At 37.7% G+C, this 23,996-nt stretch overlaps 1 protein-coding gene and 1 non-coding gene across 2 annotated transcripts in view; both read left to right on the top strand.

Moving 5' to 3' along the window:
- The first annotated feature begins 12,912 nt into the window (after positions 1–12,912).
- The window catches only part of CCHa2 (CCHamide-2), a 108,707-nt gene continuing 97,623 nt past the window's right edge, over positions 12,913–23,996 (top strand). Inside the window, exon 1 of the mRNA XM_067128717.1 lies at positions 12,913–13,660. Coding sequence (XP_066984818.1) covers positions 13,585–13,660 — 76 coding nt within the window. The 5' untranslated portion in view covers positions 12,913–13,584. The remainder of the gene's footprint in view (positions 13,661–23,996) is intronic.
- Positions 19,775–19,881, top strand: LOC136853734 (U6 spliceosomal RNA). Its single transcript, XR_010857547.1, has one exon. It is a non-coding gene; the product is annotated as a U6 spliceosomal RNA (small nuclear RNA).

Here is a 23,996-nt window from a genome sequence, read left to right as displayed (position 1 = left end):
CCTCTAGTCCTTCTATTCATTCCAGCGCATTTCAATTGCAAATAAAAAAAAGTAATCCAGAATAGTTTTCCTGCCTTGGATATTAAATTGGTATCTAAAATCCTAAAACCTTGGGTTCCTTTTTCTCCCACAAGGATAAACTCCCGGTTTTGATGCTGCCTTTGGTGGTTTATTGTTTTACTTGCCCAAAATGTAAGATTGGGAAATATGTGGAGCCACCAAAAGATTGTTCAAAGTCAGGATAGATTCTTATCTCGGAGTCAGTCACCGTATGGGATGCACTTTAAAAACCAAAGAATTCTCTAGTATAAGAGAACGTGCTCATAAATGTCGAACTTTATTTACAAATGATGATTTCCGTATCGTGGCCCAAGCACCCAATGACTATTCGCTCTCTGTTTTGGAATCTCTAACAGTTAAGCAGCTTGTGCCCTCATTAAATAGTCAGGCCCCCTCCACTGTCTTGTTTATAGCTTAGTTGACGTCCTGCCTTCCAGGGAGGAGAATGTCACTCAATTTTTTAGCTTCTTAGAGATAGGTACTAGTCTTTGGGTTCTCTTAACTCTTTATTTTTTTATTTCACTTTTTTTTACTTTGTTGTAATATAGATTATTTAGCGATTTTGTGATTTTAACTATGTAATTGTCATTTTACTGAGTCTGTTTTTATTTTGTAAATTTTGTATATTTTACAGTCTTGATGATGAGACTTAACATCTCGAAAGTTTGGCCAAAAAACTTAAGATGCTACGATGGATATTTTCCATCCTGTTCCTTCTAAATCTCCGGCGTTCCAGATGCCCTAACTTTTCTGTGTATGTATGTATGTATGTATGTATGTATGTATGTATGTATGTATGTATGTATGTATATGTATGTATGTATGTATATATATATATATATATGTGTGTGTGTGTGTGTGTGTGTGTGTGTGTGTGTGTGTGTGTGTATTATATATATATATATATATATATATATATATATATATATATATATATATATATATATATATATATATATATATATATGGTTGTGTGTAAAAATAATTAGCTCTCTTGGTTGTGTCTCCTACAATTTATTGAAATATATTGATAATCTTCATCCGTTGGCTGGTATCATTTCAGATTGTAATATATGAAACAAAGTAGATTTAATGAATACACTGAATAACCTACTAATTAATAGTGATTCCAGGATAGAGGTTCGATATAGTTTTCCTATTCAACAATGTACCTTTTGTTGCAGAATTTTAATGTAATACTTTTGATAGCAGGCTGGTGGGTGTACCGCTCTCTAAAATACTATGTATAGATTAAACTAAGCTTAGAAGATTGTAAATATGAATTCAAGGGGGAAATGCTACTCTCAAAATTTTGGTGTAGCTGTGGGGAACCCCTTTACGTGTAATAAGTAAGCATTTCATATATTTTAATCTATTTGTTAATTCAATAATTTTTTTTTTCTTTTTTTGAGTAATGTGGAGTGGGATCTCTTCTTTTGCTTCATTTGAGAACAGAATATTAAGCAACATTATTCCAGAAAGTGTGAAATGGTTTAGATACATTGACGAAAAAGTAAACCATTTTCTATTGACAGGTAAAATGAGTTGGTGTCACCGATAACATTTACCATGGAATTGGAAGATAATTCTCTGCCTGGGTCTGATTTATTTTGAGAGCAGAATAATCTTATTCCAGAAAGTGGAATCGGATACATCAACAAATTTTCTTAAGATGGTATTGCATCCATTTGCCATGGAATTTTTATTTATTTATTTATTTTTTTGGCCACGCCCTAGGTTAGGTTAGGTTGGGTTAGGTTAGGGTAGATTAGGAACATTACAAGAATTTGGGTGTGGGAAACAATGAGATTATTTTCAAGAAAATTTTATAGTTAGTTTTTAAGATATGGCGTCCCGCTTTTATCAGGGAGAGGTCCCAGTACTCGGTTACATCTCGGGAAAATGCATTCGGGCACAGCCGTAGAGGTAAGAAATCACCTTCTATGTCCATGTTTTTAATTGTATTACCTTATTGTATTGATGATGACTTAGATATAATTTAGGAATAAAAGCGAGGAAAATTCCCCGTAGAGGTGTAGTGTCATGCGTGCACCTCGCGCGATGCACTGTGGGTTCTTTGCGGCGTCCTCTCGGTTCCCATCTGCAACCCCTTTCATTCCTTTTACTGTACCTCCGTCCATATTCCCTTTCTCCCATCCTGCTTCCTATTCTCTCTTAACAATTGATTCAGTTGATTCGTAGTGCAATTGCGAGGTTTTCTTCCTGTTACACTTGTCAAACCTCGCTTACTCTCAATTTTCTTGCAGCGCTGAATGACCTCATAGGTCCCAGTGCTTGGCCTTTGGCCTAAATTTTGTTGTATTCCCAATTCCAATAGCGAGAAGTTAAAATATCCTGATGTATTAGACGATGCAATGAGAACAGTAAAAAAGGATTTTTATGGTATTAACGACAGTGAAACATTTAACACAAAAACTACCATATACTGCCATGTAGTTATAATTTTAAAGATATTCCCCATTTGCTTAAAAAACTTGAGCGTTAATGTGGCATTTATAAGCAGTGAAGTGAAACAAGCACTGATAAAAAAAACTCTCCTAACAATATCTAAGGATGTTTATATCAAATTCAGTGTTTTTTTTAAGTGGCAAATTCAATGAGACACCACCCCCACTCATTGCATCCGCAACATAACAGCGCAACTTTTCTTCATGACAGAAAGGTGACCATGTTATTAACTGGACAGTGGGAATAATGATTGTATTATAGATTGTTCAAAAGAAGCATAATAGAGTTTTACTTTATTAAATAAAGTTTGGATGAGAAAATGTACAGATTTTAAGAAGCGCCGCCAGACAGGTCCAAATGACAAGTCGATTATTTATGCCTGTTATTATTCTTTAAGGAATAAATTCAATGCCACAGTGGTCCTGTGTCATATAAACAAAACAGTAAAAATGCGCCGAAGTGTCTTTGGCGCAATCGAGTTTTCTGTACAACGTATAATCAAGGCCACCGAAATTAAATCTGTCTTTCGGTGGTCTCGGTATAATGCTGTATGAGCCGCGACCCATGAAACTTTAATTACGGCCTGGTGGTGGCCTATCTTATATAGTTGCCAGAAGCACGATTATGGCTAACTTTAACCTTAAATAAAATATGTATGTTTGATGACTGGAGGGTGGATGATCAACATACCAATTTGCAGCCCTCTCGCCCCAGTAGTTTTAAAGATCTGAGGGCGGACAGAAAAAACTGCGGACAGAATAAAGTGCGGACGGACAGACAAAGCCGGCACAATGGTTTTCTTTTACAGAAAACTAAAAAGCTCTCGCAGGAAAGGCGAAGTGAAAGTTCGAAGACGCTGACTGAGCATTCGTCTATTTTCAAGACATGATCACAGTAACTGCGATCAGGTCTTGAAAAAAAGACGAAAGCTCATCAGTGCCCTGGAATTTTCCTTTCACCTTACCTGTGAGCGCTTCTTATGTTTATAATAAATAAAGCAGGTATGTCTATTTCCTATATTTCACTCTCCCTCCTTGTATTTGCATTTTCAGTTAATAAACTTCCCTGCCACATGAATAGGCTTAGGTTAAAAGACAAATGGAACACCCAAACTTTCTCAAATGATGAATTTAGAATGTTCAGCCATTAGCAAATGGACTTTTCAGCGGAGGGTTGTTTTAGACAAAATGTCATTACGACTCAAAATGAAGATCAGTAAGACAGCTAACAGGCCCGCACTATTATATGGGGCAGAAACCTGGGCACTTAAGAGGAAAGAGGAGGGAGTGTTGGAAAGAACCGAGTTGAGGATGGTGAGATGGATTGCTGGAACATCACTACTGGAAAGGAGGGAGAGTCAAGATAGAAGAAGAATTTTTGGTACATGTAATGTAAAGGAGAAGGCTAGGGAGGGAAGCTCCTCCCAGATACTTTGGCCATGTAATAAGAAGAAGAGGGAGGTGAAACCAATCAGGAGAGCTAAGAACATGCCAGTGATGGGGGGGAGGAAGTGTGGGGGGTTAGCGGATCAGATGGATGGATGTGGTGAGGAGGATTATGGGTGAGGTGGGACTTGGGGAGGAAGATGCAAGGAATAGAAATAGATGGAGAAAGTTGACTCGAGCGGCTGACCCTCCCTGCTATACAGTGGGACTAATAAGGTCGAAAGAAGAAGAAGCTAAGGTGTCATACTCAATTTGGTAATTTAGCAAAGTGTCTCACCAGTGTCCAAGATTTAGGACTCTCGGTGTTACTAATCTCAGATTTTAAATCGTCCTGAGGAACAAAAGGATGGAGACAACAACAGATGCCTGGTTTGGGCAGGCAGTTTGATACATTAAGGAGAAAGTAACATTGATAATGACGGTGAAAATTACAGCTGTTATTGTTTTGTGTTCTGTTGAAAAGAGTGGCAGCATCAGTGGAACTGATTTTATACAAGAACTTTAAAATTCTTCTTACTATTCTCTTTTCTTCAAGGCTGATATCTGCTAAGATTTGGTTGATGCACATGATCTGGATAAAGGGGAAAGGCATTAGTTCTGAATACATTAACTTTTAGTTTAGTTTTCTGACGAGAAAACTATTTTGATGGCTTATGTCTGTCCGTCCGCACTTTTTTCTGTCCGCCCTCAGATCTTAAAAATTATTGAGGCTAGAGGGCTGCAAATTGGTATTTTGATCATCCACCCTCCAATCATCAAACATTCCAAATTGCAGCCCTCTAGCTTCAGTAGATTTTATTTTATTTTAGGTTAAAGTTACCTGATCGTGCATCTGGCAACGATATAGGCTAGGCCACCACCGGGCCGTGGTTAAAGTTTCATGGGCCGCGGCTCATACAGCATTATACCGAGACCACCGAAAAATAGATATTTTCGGTGATTAAATACGCTGTACAGAAAACTCGATTGCGCCGAAGAAACTTCGATGCATTTATTACTTGTTTATTGTGGTGCACGCGGTTGGAAGCATGGCTTAATATAAACGTAGAGTTTCCATTTGTCATCACGTTGTAACTAAAATCTCGAGAACGACGCAGAGATTTTAGTTACCATTAGATCCGAAACTCTGCGGTTATATTCCGCCAAGTTTAACTTCCACCCGCGTTTACCAGAATAGAAGTGACTATACTCAAAACTTTTTCCAGATTATGTACAGTACATCGGCCAGATCTTAGCAGACATCAGCCTTGAAGAAAAGAGAATAGTAAGAAGAATTGAAAAGATATTGTATAAAACAATTCCTCTGATGCTGCCTTTCCTTTTAACAGAACATGCTTCAAAGAAGGGCTACTCCCTTCACGCTATTGTTTGAATGTGTCAGCAAATGTTGTACCACATACAGAGCGCTAAGTCGTGCTTTATTATTATGGCTAGAAGATCTACACTTTGTATATACATTTGTATGATTGTAATTAAAACAACAGGAGCTTTGACATGTTATTCAACATGCATTTCCAAATGCCATGTTGGAAAGCATGCAAATGCTCCTGTTTTATAGTTACAAAAATACTATTATTATTATTATTATTATTATTATTATTATTATTATTATTATATTATTATTATTATTCAGAAGATGAACCCTATTCATATGGAACAAGCTCACCACAGGGGCCGTTGACTTGAAATTCAAGCTCCCAAAGAGTATGGTGTTCATTCGAAAGGAGTGACAGAAGGTAATGGGAAACACAGAAAGAGATCGGTTATTAGAGAAACAGATAAATTAACAAGTATTAAATAAATAAATTAAAATGTAAATTATCAAAATACAAGGAGAATTGTGTTAGGGTAATAATGCATATGTATCTTTTAACCAATGATGTTTACCTACAGAGCATCTTCAGTATCTGCGTATATGCAAGCAACTGATGTGGTAGATATAGAAGATTAACAATAAGTAATTAACACAGTTTAATAGGAAGATTGTTCCTGTGATAATAATTGGTACAATAATTGTCTGATATTTCACGCGTGTGTTGCTGTCATATGAACTTCGAATCGCAGTGAGAATTTTTTAAACTATAAAACAGGAAGAGTAGACGATAACAGAGGACTGATTTGACATCACGAATGTATTCTTCCAGAAAAGAATTACTGGTAAATTGGGTAACAGGACAGAAACCTTAGATAGCTGATAAAACCTGCTATATAATAAAGGGTAGACGGAAGCAAAAGACGCACGTAGTCAGGAAGGAGAAATTTTTCAGACTAAGGACGCAAAGGAGAACGTGCTGAGTACTCAGTCCTAGATACCTCAAGAGTTCAAGCGAAGGTGCAGTGCATTACTATCCTAAAACGATTCTTGTATGTTATTTACGTTTTTATCTTTTTATTTATTTTGTTATTTTTTTTTCTAATAGTTGATCTCTTCTTTCTGTATTGTCTACCGTATGTTATTTCTTTCTAATGAACACCATATTCTTTGGAAGCTTGGATTTCAGGTCAGTGGCCCCTTTGGTGGGCTTGTTCCATATGAATAGGGTTCATCTCCTGAATAATAATAATAATAATAATAATAATAATAATAATAATAATAATAATAATAATAATAATAATAATAATAATAATAATACTAATAATAATTGTGCACGTAACCGAAGATCAAAAAGAGATAAGGTAGAACACTGAACAAACAGTCTGATGATGTTGACAAAGCCATGCATCAAGGAAGTGGCCTCAGTGTAAGGGTTGCCCACAGAATTATTAATGAATTATCCAGGGGTGAGAAGAAACGGAGGAAAATGCCTAAATACTTGTCAAAAGGAGGAATGGGTCAATAATGGTACCGGAGGAAGGAGAAAGATATCGCCGGACTGGACATCACTAACGGACTCGGGGGTTGGGCGGCCACCTGGGCACGTGGCCCCTCCCTCTTGAAAAATATTGACATAATAATAATATTGAAGATATAGATAATAATAAAATAAATGAGAAATATGAAAATGGAAAAAGTAACATCTATTATATATATATATATATATATATATATATATATATATATATATATATATATATATATATATATATATATATTTTTTTTTTATATATGTATATATATTTATATATCTATCATATGAAAATTAGTGCCCCCCCCCGAAATTTTTCTGGATCCGCTAGTGTTGGACATTTTTGTGAGGTCTTGAATGAGAGATATGAGGGGGGATAATTTGATTGTTAGACCAGAAGCTGAAGGAGACCTGCATGAATGAGTTCACAGTTTTAGTTTTCTGTAAAAGAAAACTATTGTGCCGGCCTCGTCTGTCAGTCCGCACTTTATTCTGTCCCAACTTTTTTCTGTCCGCCCTCAGATCTTAAAAACTACTGAGGCTAGAGGGCTGCAAATTGGTATTGTGATCATCCACCCCCCAGTCATCAAACATACCAAATTGCAGCCCTCTAGCCTCAGATAGTTTTTATTTTATTTAAAGTTGAGATTAGCCATAATCGTGCGTCTGGCAACGATATAGAACAGGCTACCACTGGGTCGTGGTTAAAGTTTTATGGGTCGCGGCTCATACAGCATTATACCGAGACCACCGAAAGATAGATCTATTTTCGATTGCCTTGATTATACGCTGTAGCGGCTGTACAGAAAACTCGATTGCGCCGAAGAAAGCTCGGCGCATTTTTTACTTGTTTGAAATGAAATTAGTAATAAAGAAACTTAGATGGAAACCACTAGATTATGAAGGGATCGCTGCAGAGATGATTTTAGCAGTAACTGAAATGTCACCTAGACTGTTTGTACAGAACATTGCAAGAAAAAACAAAGGCTGACGTCAGCTTGGGAACTTGAGATCATAGCGAAGGTATCAGTGGAGAAACGAACCGACATCCATGTGACTGTGCAAATATATTTGTATTACTTTTAAAAAGTGAAACTAAAATTGGAAATATTTTCTTACAGTTATACTACTGAGGATTTGTTTCTCCCTTTGAAGACTCATGCTGTTATGAGTATTTTCTGAAGGGTATCAATAAAAGGTGACCTGACCGAATGTGGTAATTGTAGAACAGTGGTTATCAGCCTGAGGGGCGTCAGCAATTTCCAGGGGAGGCGCTACCCCAGGGAAAAATTAAAATTTATCTAATTATATTCGTTATTCTCTTAACAAGATTGAGGAACTAATATTTAGAAGTTTAGGAAAAATGCAAAAAGTATCGCCTTATAACGTTAGGTTTCCTTTAGTCTACTGCTCTAGTTAGGCTTCTTGGGATTACCATGTTTTATAATTATTTACCTCCTCCCAATCCCTGGAAACCCCTCCTCTTTCTCTTTTTTTTATTTTCCTTTAAATCTGGGAGGGAATTTTGCTCATAGGAGGGACCAACTCTTAGAGGGGTCGTAGTAATAAAAAGGTTAAGAACCACTGTCATAGAAGCATTGCACTTATGTCAGTTTTAATGAGAGTATCCAGTCTGCTTCTGAGTACGTAGAGAAAGAAATTGATTATTCTGAGGGACGAACAAGATGGTTTTATTAAAACCAGGAGTTTCGCAGTTCAGATATTTGTGATAAGATATATTGTGTAGCAGTTTATGGGATTTAAAAATATCCCTCCTGGTTGAATCTTTTTTACCACGAGAAAGCACCTGACAGCATCCGCAGACGAGTACTTTGTGTCCATACAGAATTCCTGTTAAATATGCAAAGTTTTGACTGAAATTTTCCATAAACGAAACAGATGCAAAGTTATGTTGATGGGGAAACTTATGAAGGGAATTAGCAGTAAGCAGTGGAGCGCAAGAGAAGAATTTGGATGCGGAAGAGATGAAATTGCATAGATGGATTTGTAGATTAACGGAAATGAACAGGATCAAGAATGAAATAATAATAAGAACTACTACAGTCGTAGAACTGTCAAAGAAGGCCCAGGAAAGAAGACTGCAGTGGTATGGTCATGTGATGAGAAGTGATGAGACATACTTAGGGAGGAGAGTGATGCAGATGGAGGTGCCTGGTGGGAGAGAGAGCGTGAGGAAGACCGAAAAAGCAAAGGTGGATTGATGTTGTTCAAGAAGATCTGAGAGACAAATAACTGTCAAAGGACGATGTGTGTGACCGAGGCAGGTGGAGGAGGAAAGCTGTCAGAAACATCGACCCCCACTGGGGAGTGGGAAAAGAAGCAGAGAAAGAAGAAGTTGAGTTGTACAAGGAGATATTATTTCACCTGTTCTGTTTGCCCTTATCAGAAATTTGATAATGAAAAATATGGTCGGAGGTGGAAGAGAATGCTTAGAATGGACTAACAATAGAAATTTGACGGACTTAGAGCGTGATGATGTTTTAATCATCAAGATGGCGCATACTAAGAGGCTTCTACGTCTACTAAGAATATAATTTTGCAAACTGCGCTGGTCCCTGATTCCTTGGATGCCCCAAGGGTGATGATGTTCCTTATCCTAAAGTTAGCCATCAATATCCTCATCACATATGGTGGCATTTTCACCACAGATACCATATTTTGTACCACTGCCTATACTGTCATGGGTTGGAGGTCCCTTGCTTAAGAGTGCAGTCTGACACGCGTATCCTTGCTTATTTTTTTAATTTTGAGCATTCAGTTTTATTTACCGGGTTATCTATATTCACTCGTTATTATCCACGTAAGGGAATAATGCCATCACTGCACCACACACGGTGCACTGTAGGCATTACTTGAGGTTCTTTGCAGCTTCCCCTCGGCCCCTAGCAGCAACGCCACTCATTCCTTTTACTATGTCTCCGTTCTTATTATCGTTCTTCCATGTTACTTTCCAGCCTCTCCTGACAGTTGATTCATAGGGCAACTGCGAGGCTTTCCTCCTGTTGCACCTTTCAAACTTTCTTTACTCTATTTTTCTTTCAGCGCTGAATGACCTCTTGGGTCCTAGCGCTTGACCTTTGTCCTAAATCTTATATCCTGATTCCAGTGCCACTCGCTTTTATACACTGTTCTTTTATCAATTACGTTTACTTCCTTTTGTTATAGTTATTGTGTGAATTCTGTTCGACACTTTTCATTCCACATAATGTCGAAATATTCCCTGATTACTGTACTGTACATTGTTAGTTTTTCGTTTTCTGAAAAGAAAACTATTGAGATGGATATTTGTCTTTCCGTCCACACTTTTGCTGTCCACACTTCTGCTGTCTGCCCTCACATCTTAAAAACTACTGAGGTTAGAGGACTGCAAATTGGTATGTTGATCATCCACCTCCAATCATCAAACATACCAAATTGCAGCCCTCTAGCCTTAGTAGTTTTTTTTATTTATTTAAGGTTAAAGTTAGCCATAACCGTGCGTCTGGCAACGGTATAGGACAGGCCACCAACCGGGCAGTGGTTAAAGTTTTGTGGGCCGCGGCTCATACAGCATTACACCGAGACCACCGAAAGATAGATCTATTTGGTTATCGCTGTAGCAGCTGTACAAAAAAACTCTATTGCGCTGGAGAAAATTCGGCGTATTTTTTGCTTGTTTATCAGTTGTATTCATTTAGGGCTGCGTTATTCTGTTCGTCTTTGGGATTTTCGTCGCCGTCAGTTGTGTCCTTTTCATGGAAGTTTCATGTGCCTTCGCTTACTTTCTAAAAGAATGTATGTCCATTGTAAATGGAAATTAAAATAATGGTACACATACGCATATACATATATATGTATAATTATATATATATATATATATATATATATATATATATATATATATATATATATATATATATATATATATATATATATATATATATATATATATGCTGCTGACGTGGTGCCGCAGTGGTATGATACTCGGCTACCAGTCGAGAGGACCGCTGTTCAAATCCCACTGCAAAAATAGCTCGGATTGCACCACTGGCAGCCCGCCAACCTAACGGTCCGTAAAAACCGGAAAGGCTGGGGAGTTAAACAGTGGGCCTAGCAACACGCTGGCCACGTGTCATAGGCATTGGGACCTGTCCCCCGCTGGCTGTCAGCCTAAGAAACAGGAGATCAGCACCTTCCCTATGAGCCTACAGAGGCCCAGGAGGACTTTATATAATATATATATATATATATATATATTTATATATATATATATATATATATATATATATATATATATATATCAGAATAAGGGGACCAGTAGTAACATGAGCATATCTGGTTCTGAATTTACATCCTTCACCGATGTTCCAGGAACACGGTCCCATCAGCAGGGCCAAAAACATAGAAAATAGCGATATACTAGAAGCATCAGATTTATATATACAATATATATATATATATATATATATATATATATATATATATATATATATATATATATATATATATATATACATATATATATATATATATATATATATATATATATATATACAGGAATATATAATATTATATATATATATATATATATATATATATATATATATATACTATATATATATATGAGGAGACGCTGGATTGAAAGATTTTGTACAGCCATTCTTAAACTCTCTGTTCTAGCAATTAAATAGGAACGATATACTATTGTGTTTTTCAAGCTTATCACGGTAATTAATTAGTTTATTGGTTACATATATATTATATATATATACACACACACACACACACATATATATATATATATATATATATATATATATATATATATATATATATATATATATATAAAATATATATATATATATATATATATATATATATATATATATATATATATATATATATATATATATATATTTTTGTATATATAAGCACGATAACTTTTGATTTGGCTTTGGGTAGACCGTAGTCTCGATCGGCTGCCCTGCCTGACATATCATACCAGACCCAATGCCTTTCTCCCAGCAGCGAGAGTTGTTGCAATTGACGTTTGTTTTTATGTTTTTTAGAAGATGTTGGATTTGTTTTGTGTGTGTATTTAGTCTAATTAAATCCCGGGTGTCTAATCAGTCGGCTAAGAGGAACCCCGCCACAGACCTCTATTCCGAAGCTGCTGCCGTAAATAATATATATATAAATATATATCTACATATATATATATATATATATATATATATATATATATATATATATATATATATATATATATATATATCTTAACTTTATCACATACACAATTGTTCTGTGCATTAATAGAATTACTAAAAGGACCTCATTCAGCCTGGATGGTATCTAATGGAGTATTTATTCAGAAAAAGTTACAAGCTTTCTTGGACAAACAGTCCACATTATCAAGTATCCGTACAGTGACCAGACGCGTAGTCCAGCTGTATTTATATCTGTGTGCTGGGTACTTTTAATCCTATAATTGCCTGGCTCCTCGTGATCTTGGCCTTTCTCTGCCCCCTCCTTCTTCCAGGTGTCCGTTTTCCGTGCGTTCTCTTGCGTTTTTCCTTCGTTTCCTTTCTACTATGTGTGTGTGTGTGTAACCCGTCTCCAACGACCCCCTTCCTATGGTGAAAGCATATCTATACACACACAAGTACATTCATACATACACACTTATACATAAACACACACACTTACACAGTGTGTTCAAAATTGCATTTGTATTGGTCGTGTGTGTTTGTATTTATGTATTTGAAAGCTGTCGTCGCTGGCAGTTTTGGTAAATACACAATGAATCGTATTTAATGCAATTTGTTCTCTCTCTCTCTCTCTCTCTCTCTCTCTCTCTCTCTCTCTCTCTCTCTCTCTCTCTCTCTCTCGTTTTTAATCTGCGGATTTTTAATTCTTCTGAAGAAGATACCGAAAAGTTTTGTCTACTCGTATGCAAACTATTGACTCCTCCCACGTTCTACCCACACTTGATCTATGCCCCGCCCCTCCTCCATCAGCCCCTCCCCTTCCCTCCCACCCACCTTCCGAAGTTGCTTCTACACATAAAATCGCTGCCACCTCGCTACCTGTCCACAATATAACGCGGGCTGGCTTCGGCGAAACAGCTCTTCCTGGCCACAGCATCTTCCACGCTTGCGCTCAGGAAAGCACTTCCAGCGTAGTCGCCGTCGAGAGAAAATTACGCTCACCACAATCTCGACTACCTGACGCTTTTTTGTTTTATTTTATTATTATTATTATCATTATCACTCAGTTTCCTCATCTCGCACACCTCAGCATTTGGAGTTAGGCCTGGTACTCATTAGATATAACCTTGAAGTCTTCTCGTGTGATATTCAGTCACCTGTATTCATTGACACATTTGGGATAGATCTTCGTCGTTGTATTTCCTGAGGCGCTAAAACGAGATCTTTCCCCATAACCACAACTGATTTCAGTCCACTTCTCCCCCCTGTTGAACGCATCCTCCAGTACCACTCATTTCAATCAAGCACACTCAACCTCGTATAACAAAATCGAAGGTCGCCCTCGGAATTTCACGGTCTTCCTCACCTGTTGAGTCGAGAAGTGGGGCGAAGTCGATCGTTCGACCTCAACCCCTCCCCCCCCCGCCCCCTTAACTGCTGTAGCAGCCTACCCAGCCTCCCCTCCTACTCCGCCTCCTCCTACCCTCCTCTCCCTCCCTCCCTCCCTCTCTCCATCCCTCCTCCCCCTTCCAAACCTCAAGTAGCAGCTCTGCAGTTATGAACTCCATCAAGACGTGTTCTCTGCTCCTGCTGGTCGTGCCCTTACTCTTCGTCTGCTCACCTGTGATGGCAGGTAGGTCTAGTTCTAATGAGTTGCACACAGGCCGCTAAGTCCTGCTTTTTTGTTATGGTTGAAAGATCTACAGTTGTTGATACAGTTGCATATTTTTAAGTGGTAATAACAAGAGATTTTATAGATGAAGAGGCGTGCTGGAAATCATGCGCAAGCTCTTGTTAATATGATTAGAAATATGCTGTTGTGTATACAACTGCGGATCTTTTAACCAGTCACACAGAGACCACTCAGTCGTGTTTTTGTTATGATTTAGAGATCCACAGTTGTACATACAATTGTAAATCTGCAATTGCAATAGCAGGAAATTTTGTAGCTGAACAGGCATGTTGGAAAACATGAATAAGCTCTTGTTGATATAATTAGAAATGTACAGTTGTATATATAACTGCAGATCTTTTACCAATTTTATTGACATTTAACCGTAATGATATAAGATTCAGAATTTACCTGCACACAACTATACCTTGTCAACTCTTCTGCATTGTTAATATTTCTCCTTTTGACGTGGGTCGTTAGATGTAATTTGGTTCACCGGCGTGCGTCTGTGTATACTGGTAAATCTGTGTGCATCTATTTATGAAAACTTGCATTGTGGGTAAACGCACAATATACAGTACATATGAGGCGTTCAGCATCAGAAGGGCCTCTCGCCACAACAAGCCATCAAAGTTTTGGAAATTCAACCTGTTCTAATTTCTTTATTTTTCAAGATACAAAGTTTAATTTTGTATGAGATGAAGTATTTGCGATCAGGAATAGAATAGTATGAGTAAAATAATTATAGTTCAACCCTACTCCCCTCTTTTGGAAAAAAGGGGAATTATTTTATAGCTGATCAGGCGAAAAACGTCATTTTCAAAAGTTGCTGAACGCCTGGTATATACTGTATATACATGTGGTCATTCACATATATTCGTTTAATTATTATGTGATATCAGGGTCTGTGGCATTTGCGAGTTTGATAATATCTAATCTGCCCTAAAGTAGAAAACTGCAGTGTCTGCAAAGTTTTCGAAATTGAGATATCCCACTTACTGGCCTCGTGAAACACTAATACACAAGTTACTGCAGTTTCAGTATGATTCTTTGATGCTTTCCACGAGTATTTAGGGGGACCCATTTGCAGTATCTGCAAAATCAGTAGTAAGGCAAGGGAATATCTAGCATTTTTCTTAGTTTGGTATTTTTGTATTTTTGCTGATACTGCAGTCTTCCATTTTAGGGCAGTTAGGCTAATATGAAGAAGTATTCCAGATCATGGCTTTGCACTCATGTCTTAGAAAGATTATTCTGAGAAGGATAAATCTTATAGTCATCACTTCTGACTTGATTTGTTTTTCGAAGTTTCAAATAAAATTCAGGAAAAGTTATTTTTAGTTTTCTGAAAAGAAAACTATCGTGCCGGCTTTGTCTGTCCGTGCGCTCTTTATTTTGTCCGCACTTTTTCTGTCCGCTCTCAGATCTTAAAAGCTACTAAGGTTAGATGGCTGCAAATTGGTATGTTGATCATCCACCCTCCTATCATAAAACATACCAAATTGCAGCCCCCTAGGCCTCAGTAGTTTTTATATTATTTAAGGTTAAAGTCAGCCATAATCGTGCTTCTGGCAACGATATAGGATAGACCACCACCGGACCGTGGTTAAAGTTTCAAGGGTCGCTGCTCATACAGCATTATACCGAGACCACCGAAAGATAGATCTACAGTATTTTCGTTTGGCCTTGATTATATGCTGTAGCGGCTGTACAGAAAACTCGATTGCATATATACATATATTATATATAAATTATATATACATATACATATACTGTATATATACACATAGTATAGTTCCCTGTCTCATACAGCATTTCAAGTTTCAGACTGTTGAAACTTTGGGGTGAGAGTGAGCACGGATGACCAATACAGATTTGTTATATATATAATGTAATATAAAACCTACTCTCAAGTAAGTCTTGAACTTTAAAAAAGGTTCTTTTTTCCCGTATGTGAGGTCCCAGACATTGTATGTTGCGATTGGTGATATCTATAAATTTTTATTATTTTGCATTTTGTATTTTATTGTTTGCGATTATCTGTAAACCTTTATTATTTTGCATTTTATATTTTATTATTTGTGATTTTACTTTAAATTTATATTTATTCCATTTGTCCCTTCTGTTATTTGTGAAGCTCCAAGGGTTGTATGTTGCGTTTAATGGTAACAACAAGTAAAAACTGCGCCGAAGTTTCTTCATCAAAATCGAGTTTTCTGCACAGTCGCTACAGCGTATATTCAAGGCCACAGAAAATAGATCTATCTTGCTGTGGTCTCGGTATAATGCTGTATGAGCTGCGGCCGTGAAACTTTAACTACTGTTCCGGTGGTGGCCTATCCTATATCGTTGGCAGAAGCACGATTATGGCTAACTTTAACCTTAAACAAAAATAAAAACTACTGAGGCTAGAGGGCTGTAATTTGGTATGTCTGATGATTGGAGTGTGGATGATCAACATAACAATTTGCAGCCCTCTAGCCTCAGTAGTTTTTAAGATCTGAGGGCGGACAGAAAGAAGTGCAAACAGAATATAGTGCGGAGTGACAGACAAAGCCGGCACAATAGTTTTCTTTTACAGAAAACTAAAAAACAGGGTGTTTCAGTGAGTGCTAGTTTGGACAGTAGAAGATGGAAGTTACGGCTTTATATTTCTATACAGTTTATGTGAAGGAAGAGAGAAGCGGTGAAATGCTGAATAAGTGAAATTAGGCAGGCAGCAGAATCTTCAGAAAACGTTCGAAAGAAAGGGCAATTGTCTACGAAAGAAAACGGCGTGTGTGTGTGTGTGTAAATCACTCGCCGACTTATTTCCGTCAGTACACCCCACCTGGCGCGCTGTAGGCATTGCTAAAGGGTATTTGCAGCGTCCCTTCGGGCCCCCTAGCTGCACCCACTTTTTAGCTCTTTATTGCATCGCCATTCCCTTCTCACATATTGCTGTTTAACCTCTCTAACTTAATTGCAACTGTGGGGCGTTCTCCCATATTCACTTCTAGATCCGTGTAAGTCATCTCATTTATTTCCTGGATTTTCTTACTTTGCTGTCCAATCACTCTAACTCCTGTTTGCACTGGCTTCATCATTGAATAGCTGGAAGTTCCAAGTGCTTGGCTTTAGAGCCTGAATTTCTTGATTAATCCATTCAAATTCTCCTTCGTGAAAGAGAAATGTGAAGTTGAGTGTGAATGAATTGTGTGGTTAGTACAGTATGTATAGAGTGTGCAGGTGTACCACAGGGACAGCGATATATATATATATATATATATATATATATATATATATATATATATATATATATATATATATATATATATATATATATATTATATATCCATGACCGGTTTCTCCTTCAGTTTACTAAGACAGCTTCAAGATGTTTTATTTATACTCGGCGTTTCTGTTCCCTGTGGTGCATGTGTATATACACATCACGCATCACCTTAATTTTGCACATATACGAAGTCTGAAACATAAAAACACTGCAACAGGCTTCGTGGTTATCTGCAGTGGGATCCACGTTAACAATCCTGATTAATAAAGACGAGATGTATTTGTAAAGATATATGAAGAGCTTACTGTAAGTCTTTCGCCCACCCTTCTGTGAACTTGGTCACTAAAGTCCGCAGAAGGATGGACGAAAGCATTAAGCTCTGTATATATTTTTACAAGTACATTTCGTCTTTATAATCAAGATTATTACTGTGGATTCTACTGTAGATATATATATATATATATATATATATATATATATATATATATATATATATATATATATATATATATATATATATATATATATATATATAAAGCACTTAGGCCGAAACGATAAGGATTGTAAACACTCAGCAAATATGTAAGATCCCGAAACAGATGAGAGCCTTGGTGGCAGATCTGAGAAATGCAATGTTTGTGATGTGGGTCGACGTGCTCCTGTGCCTTCTGCGTAGGAATATAAGTGGCTGGCTCTTCGGAATGTTATGAGCGACTGGGGTTTATTAATAACTGTGCATTTGAAAGATAAATGCACTCTATATATTAAAATACTGGAGTTTTTTTTTTTTTTTTTTTTTTTTTTTTTTTTGCTTTTGTATGTGTTTGTGTAGGGGCATTGCAGTAACTGGGGTGGCGTTGGTCCTCGATACAATCGTAACTGCGATGCTTTCCCAATTTTGATGCGGCATCTTTAAATATGCCGAAGTTACTCAGGCTCGAAGTCCTGAGAAGGATAACAGTGATGTACATGTGTAACTCCTCATAGTATATCAAGTTATATAATAATAATAATAATAATAATAATAATAATAATAATAATAATAATAATAATAATAATAATAATAATAGAGAAACAAATCCACAATTATGTATGGGTACATGTGTTTAAAATAAATCTCTTCAGGGAGCTTTCGGGAACCTGTTCGATTCTTCTTTTTAGTTATCGGTAAAAGAAAACTATTAAGATGGCTTTGTCTGTCCGTCCCCATTTTTCTGTCAGCCCTCAGATCTTCTTAAAAACCACTGAGGCTAGAGGGTTGTAAATTGGTATGTTGATCATCCACCCTCCAATAATTACAGTAGTTTTTATTTTATTTTATTTTATTTAAGCTAAAGGTTTCATCAACACAAGCCACCACCACGTCGTGGCTGAGTTTCATGGGCCATGGCTGAGGACACCACCGGACCGTGGCTGAAAGTTTCATACGGCATTATACGCTGTACAGAAAACTCGATTGCGCCGAAGAAACTTCGGCGTATTTTTTACTCGTTTAACTGCTTGAGATTGAAAAGGGGAACCGAATAGATCCCCGAAAGCTATCTGTAGAGAATTATTTCTAAGTGTATTTGTACCCATGCATAAATGTGGGTTTGTTTTACCATTTCAAGACTCATGCTACTGTGAGTGTTTCTTGATGATAATAATAATAATAATAATAATAATAATAATAATAATAATAATAATAATAATAATAATAATAATAATAATGCGTTTTATCTCTGTAGGCGTAGAGTTGGATAATGTTTTTTTATTACCGTGTAAGAATAGCCTTAGGTATTCTTAAGTATAATTACAGGTATAATCCTGTAATCTGTGCGTTGGAATGTTTTACTATTAGCGGAGACGTAATTGGATGTTCTGGATGCAATTGCATATCCTCAAGACACGTTTCCTCAAAGGATATTACTTTTCATGTATGAGTGTAAATTCAGACATATTGTATGGAAATACAATGAGGGATCTCCGTAGTGGGGTAGTGCCGTCAGTGCACCTCATGCGGTGCACTGTAGGCATTACTTGAGGTCCTTTGCAGGGTTCCTTTGTCCCCTAGCTGCAACCCCTTTCATTCCTTTTACTGTATCTCTGTTCATGTTCTTTCTTCCATTGTCCTTTCTACCCTCTCCTGACAATTGTTGCATAGTGCAACTGCGAGGCTTTCCTCCTGTTACACTTTCAGTACCCTCTTTCTCTCAGCTTCCCTTTCAGCGCTGATGACCTTATAGGTTCCAGTGCTTGGCCTTTGGCCTAAATTCTATGTGCCATTCGTTTACTAAGACATCACGTTAATTTAGGTAGAGGATCTACGAAGCATCGAAAGTAGCCTGCCTGTATACGGCGAAGGCATCTTTTAAGGGTGTTTTTGAAAGAGGACAAATTCAGTTTGTATATTTGCGAGCTTTCTACTCTTGGGCCTAGCCAGAGAAGCCTCGGTACAGGATCGCCGCTGGTTGTATACATACATGCATACATACATATATATATATATATATATTTATTTATTTATTTATTCATAGTTGTATGTGTTTATGTATATGTCAGTTTCTCTCAAGCTGAGAAAGATTTCCTATCTTCACCAAATTACCAGTCATTCAAGTAATTTGTTTATTACTTAAAAGCAGTATGATAGCCGAACGTTTCTGAGCGGTATTACAAACAGCGCTTGCGAGCTGCTGAAAGGAGCAGAGTGCGTGCTGACAGCAGGCCAGTGTGTCAATATAGCAAAAATCGATCGTGTAGTGAAACGTGGGTAGCGAATACCGCAGAGTTTTCAACTCTGCCGTTTGTGAAATTTGTACCTGGTACTTCCTTCGCCAGTACGTATACTAAACTTGTAACGAGACAGAGAAGATTAGCATGGCCTCTGCGCAACGATGAGACACAAAATCGTGAAGAGTTCCAATTTTCCCCCGTAGTGACGGTAGTGCCGTTAGTGCACCTTATTCGGTGCACTGTAGGCATTACTCGACGTTCTTTGTAGCGTCCCTTCGGCCCGTAGCTGCAACCCCTTTCTTTACTGCGCCTCCTTCCATATTCACTTCCTTCCATCTTATCTTCCACCCTCTCCTAATAATTGATTCATAGTGCAACTGCTCTGAGGTTTTCTTCCTGTTACACCTTTCAAACCTTTCTACTCAATTTTCCTTTCAGCGCTGAATGACCTGATAGGTTTCAGCGCTTGTCCTTCGCCAAAAAATTCTATATATTCTATTCTTAATTTGTACCGGTAACTAAGTTTTAATATATTATTATTATTATTATTATTATTATTATTATTATTATTATTATTATTATTATTATTATTATTATTATTATTATTATTATTATAAACTAAATTCATATGGAACAAGCACACGGGGGCCATTGACTTGAAGTTGAAGCTTCCAATCAATATGGTGTTATTCGATAGAAGTAACAGAAGTACTGGGAAATGCAGAAAGAGGAAATCAGTTATTATAAAAACAGATAAATGAACAACTGAATGATAACGTAAAGTAAAATATTGGACTTACCTGAAACGAGGAATATTGCGAGAGATTGGAAAACATTGTTAAGTAGATTAATACACAGAGATTTAATCACGAAACTTTTGTGCAAATGTCTTTCACATAAATACATCAGAATTTTAAAATACCCGTAAGAAGGAATGAAATCTTGACAGAACAAAATTGAATTTCAATAATGAAAAGTATAACATTTGAAATTCACATTTTAAAGTTAACCACAGTAGGAATGTAAGTATTAATGAGGTAAAACTTAAAATTTTACGGTAAAAATTCATCTTCGATTTTTTCTTATTTTTAATTCTACTAAGTGCCAGTGACATATATGGCTGGCTGTTGCATTAAGTTATTCGACTTACAATTAAAAACATAGATCTAGTTATTTAAAGTTTTTCTCACAGAATGAACATAAAAAAATGGATACATACAAAATTTGCAAGTCAAATCCCGTAGGGGGATAGAGCCGTCAGCTCCACCTCTCGCGGTGCGCTGTAGGCATTACTTAAGCTTCTTTGCATCGGTCTTCCGACCCCTATCTGCAACTTCTTTCATTCCTTTTACTGTATCTCCGTTCATGTTCTTTTTCTTCCGTCTTACTTTCCTCAATCCTCTCCTAACAATTGTTTCATGGTGCAACTGCGAGGTTTCCCTCCGGTTACACCTTTAAAACCATTTCACTCTGTATTTACCTTTCATCGCTGAATGACCTCATAGGACCTAGCGCTTGGCTTTCGGCATAAATTTTATATTTCATTCCATTTGCGAGTCAGGTTAGGGATTGGAGGGTATGGCGAGCCAGGTAGGAATTGCTGTCGCGGAGACGCGGCGGGGACGAAAGACAATTGTGTTGTCTGGGTGATTCTGGAGGGCATACGATGGCCCCGTGGTGATTGTAGGTAATATATACATAAATATTCCTCGCTCTTTAGGTAAATTGAAGGTTTTTCTTTTATATATACAATGCTTGGAGGATGGAGATATATCTCCTGTTATTTTATATAATGCTGCTTGGAGGATGGAGATATATCTCCATTTAGTTTATATAATGCTCGGAGGGTGGAGGTTTATCTCCGGTTAGTTTATACAATCTTGGAGGATGGAGATATATCTCCGGTTAGTTTATATAATGCTTTGAGGATGGGGTGCAACTCCACCACGGTGCAACTGCGAGGTGTTCCTCCTGTTACACCTTTCAAACCCTCTTACTGTCCAGCGCTGAATGACCTCATAGGTCCCAGGAAAGGGTATTCTCATCGGCAGTTCACGGTGTTGACGACATATGGGCGGCATACAATAAGGCTTCCTATTTCCTAGAAGACTTTATCCAGCAACCTAAGAAATTCGCCGTGACCCGCCTAAGAGGGCGTCGGTTACGATACCATCTGTCTGTTTATAGTACGTTGGGCCCTTTGGGCATGTGAAGGGTGGCCCTTTAGTACAAATGCCAAAAAGGGTCTTCACGATCTCCTCGGGATGTTGGCAGGATGTAGGGAACCATCATCTGGCGTCTTTCTGGTGATGTTGTCGATGGTTCTATCGACTGGCACCTTTGTGAACAGGGACTTGATGTGTAGAGAAGCTATGATGGAAGTTGATACCAACGGTGCATTTGCCATGGACGATGCGATAGCGAGAGGGGATGAGCAGCGTTAGGGTGTGTGCTAACTTGTTCTCCAGGTGATAGAGGGTGGGGTGGCGGATCTTGCTCATAATAGGTCGAATAGGTTCCTTGTACTGTGGATCTTCACTTTGCCATTTAGTTGACGATGTGGAAGTCCCCAACTTCTTGGGAAGCTTAATGCCGTCCTGACGGGATAATCTTGTTAGCCCGTCTTTTAATACCCTCCACGAGGTTCCTCATGATCCTCTTGAATTTAATCTCGCCCTGTTCTAGATTGCTCTTCTTGTGCAGGAGAACGTATATTGAATTTTGGCCGCCCTTCGTTTGACAACATCAGGTTTTGGGCGCAGTTCCTCGGCAGCACTGACGTGTTGTTGAGGGAATGTTTTGCTGTGGTGGTAGTCTCTTATTTTCGTGGCCTCCTGGGGACAGGCTCCCGTAGGAAGGGACACGTCTTCGAAACCACGTCTCGCACGAGGTCAAAGATATAATTACACTAGAGTGTCTCGAACTCTTACGAATTGGGAATGTTTGAGGAGGACGCGAAAGTTCTTTTTAGGTTGTCAAACGGTTGACCTCAGCTAGGTTAATCAAACCTTCCTCCTGATGGACCACCTTCAGGTTGCCTCCTTTGAGTCTCGTCACCTTCGGAAGGGTTCCCTTCTCAGCCACTTGGTGGCAGTGTCGTTTATGGTAGCTTCTTTTTCATTCAGCTTCCTCGTGGTGACCTCGTGGCACAGAGTCTGCATCATGTACGCGGACATCCAAATACTTGGAGAGGAGATTTTCTAGTAGATGGGTTATTGAAGTTATAGCTGCTTGGCAATTAGTAATTCTCTTCTGAATTCTTTCAAGCTGACGGAAGGATTCTTGTCTTTATCAAGTAGCTGAAAAGCAAGTTACCAATAATTCAAGAATAAGCTTTTATTATTTAAAAGCAGCAGAAGGTTGGAACGTTTCTGAACGATCTCGGTTCCTCCTTCCTTATTAAGATTAAGCTAACCTTATGACACCAAGACTCTTACTCATAGAACAGCCTGCAATTGTCGTACTAATGATATGACAGTAATAACGCTGTTCACTAATGAAATGAATAGCTCAACAGGCGAGGTTGAAAAAGCTTAGCAGAGAATCCTGGCGAGTTCAAGATAGTAAGAAAAACGGTGAAAATTTTTGTCGTACCAGTAGAAAGTCGAAAAAAAATTTTTAAAACTCTACGGACTTATACTGCCGCATTTCATTTATTCGAGACTTACAACTATACAGTACAGCGAAAAGCATCGATCTTTTAGTGGCAGGGGATCGATGAAGGATAAGGAAAGATTTTAATTACAGTAAACAGTTATTTTTTCTTCCTGAAGAGAAGCCTTGTTGCTGTGTATGACTCCCGAGGAGAAATGTATGTTGTCAGTATGTTCAGTGGCTCTTGGCCTGTTTGTCCATCTAAGGATGACTATAGAATATAAGGGTTTATGATGATGTTTTGTTGTTGGTCCTCACTCAGTGAGGCGTTGGTTTCATAATCAAAGATTACCGTTCCTGCCACTAGCAGCTACTGAATAAATACACTAGATCTATGTTAAACCTAGGCTTGTGGCATTGAATTTTTACCTTATCCATCCCATGATATTTTTTAAATTGTTATCTGTTGACAAATCTTGAATCCGAAATCTGGGATTGAAATAAGCAAACTGCGTTCACGACAGGATTTGAATTTGGGTCAGAAAGGGCATCAGTAGTACGGTTACACAAACCATATTATTAACTGTCCAAATCAAGCCCTGCTAGTGTTGGAAAAGATTTCCGTGGAAATGACTTGGTTCTGACGTGACGTAAGCCCTGTCTGGTCGTAAAGAATTTAGGAATATGGTGTTTGTGTATATATATATGTATATATAT

The sequence above is a fragment of the Macrobrachium rosenbergii genome, chromosome 27 (genome assembly GCF_040412425.1).
Source record: "Macrobrachium rosenbergii isolate ZJJX-2024 chromosome 27, ASM4041242v1, whole genome shotgun sequence".
Lineage (NCBI taxonomy): Eukaryota > Metazoa > Arthropoda > Malacostraca > Decapoda > Palaemonidae > Macrobrachium > Macrobrachium rosenbergii.
Note: the sequence above shows the minus strand (reverse complement) of the source record. Positions and strands in the feature narration are given on the sequence as shown.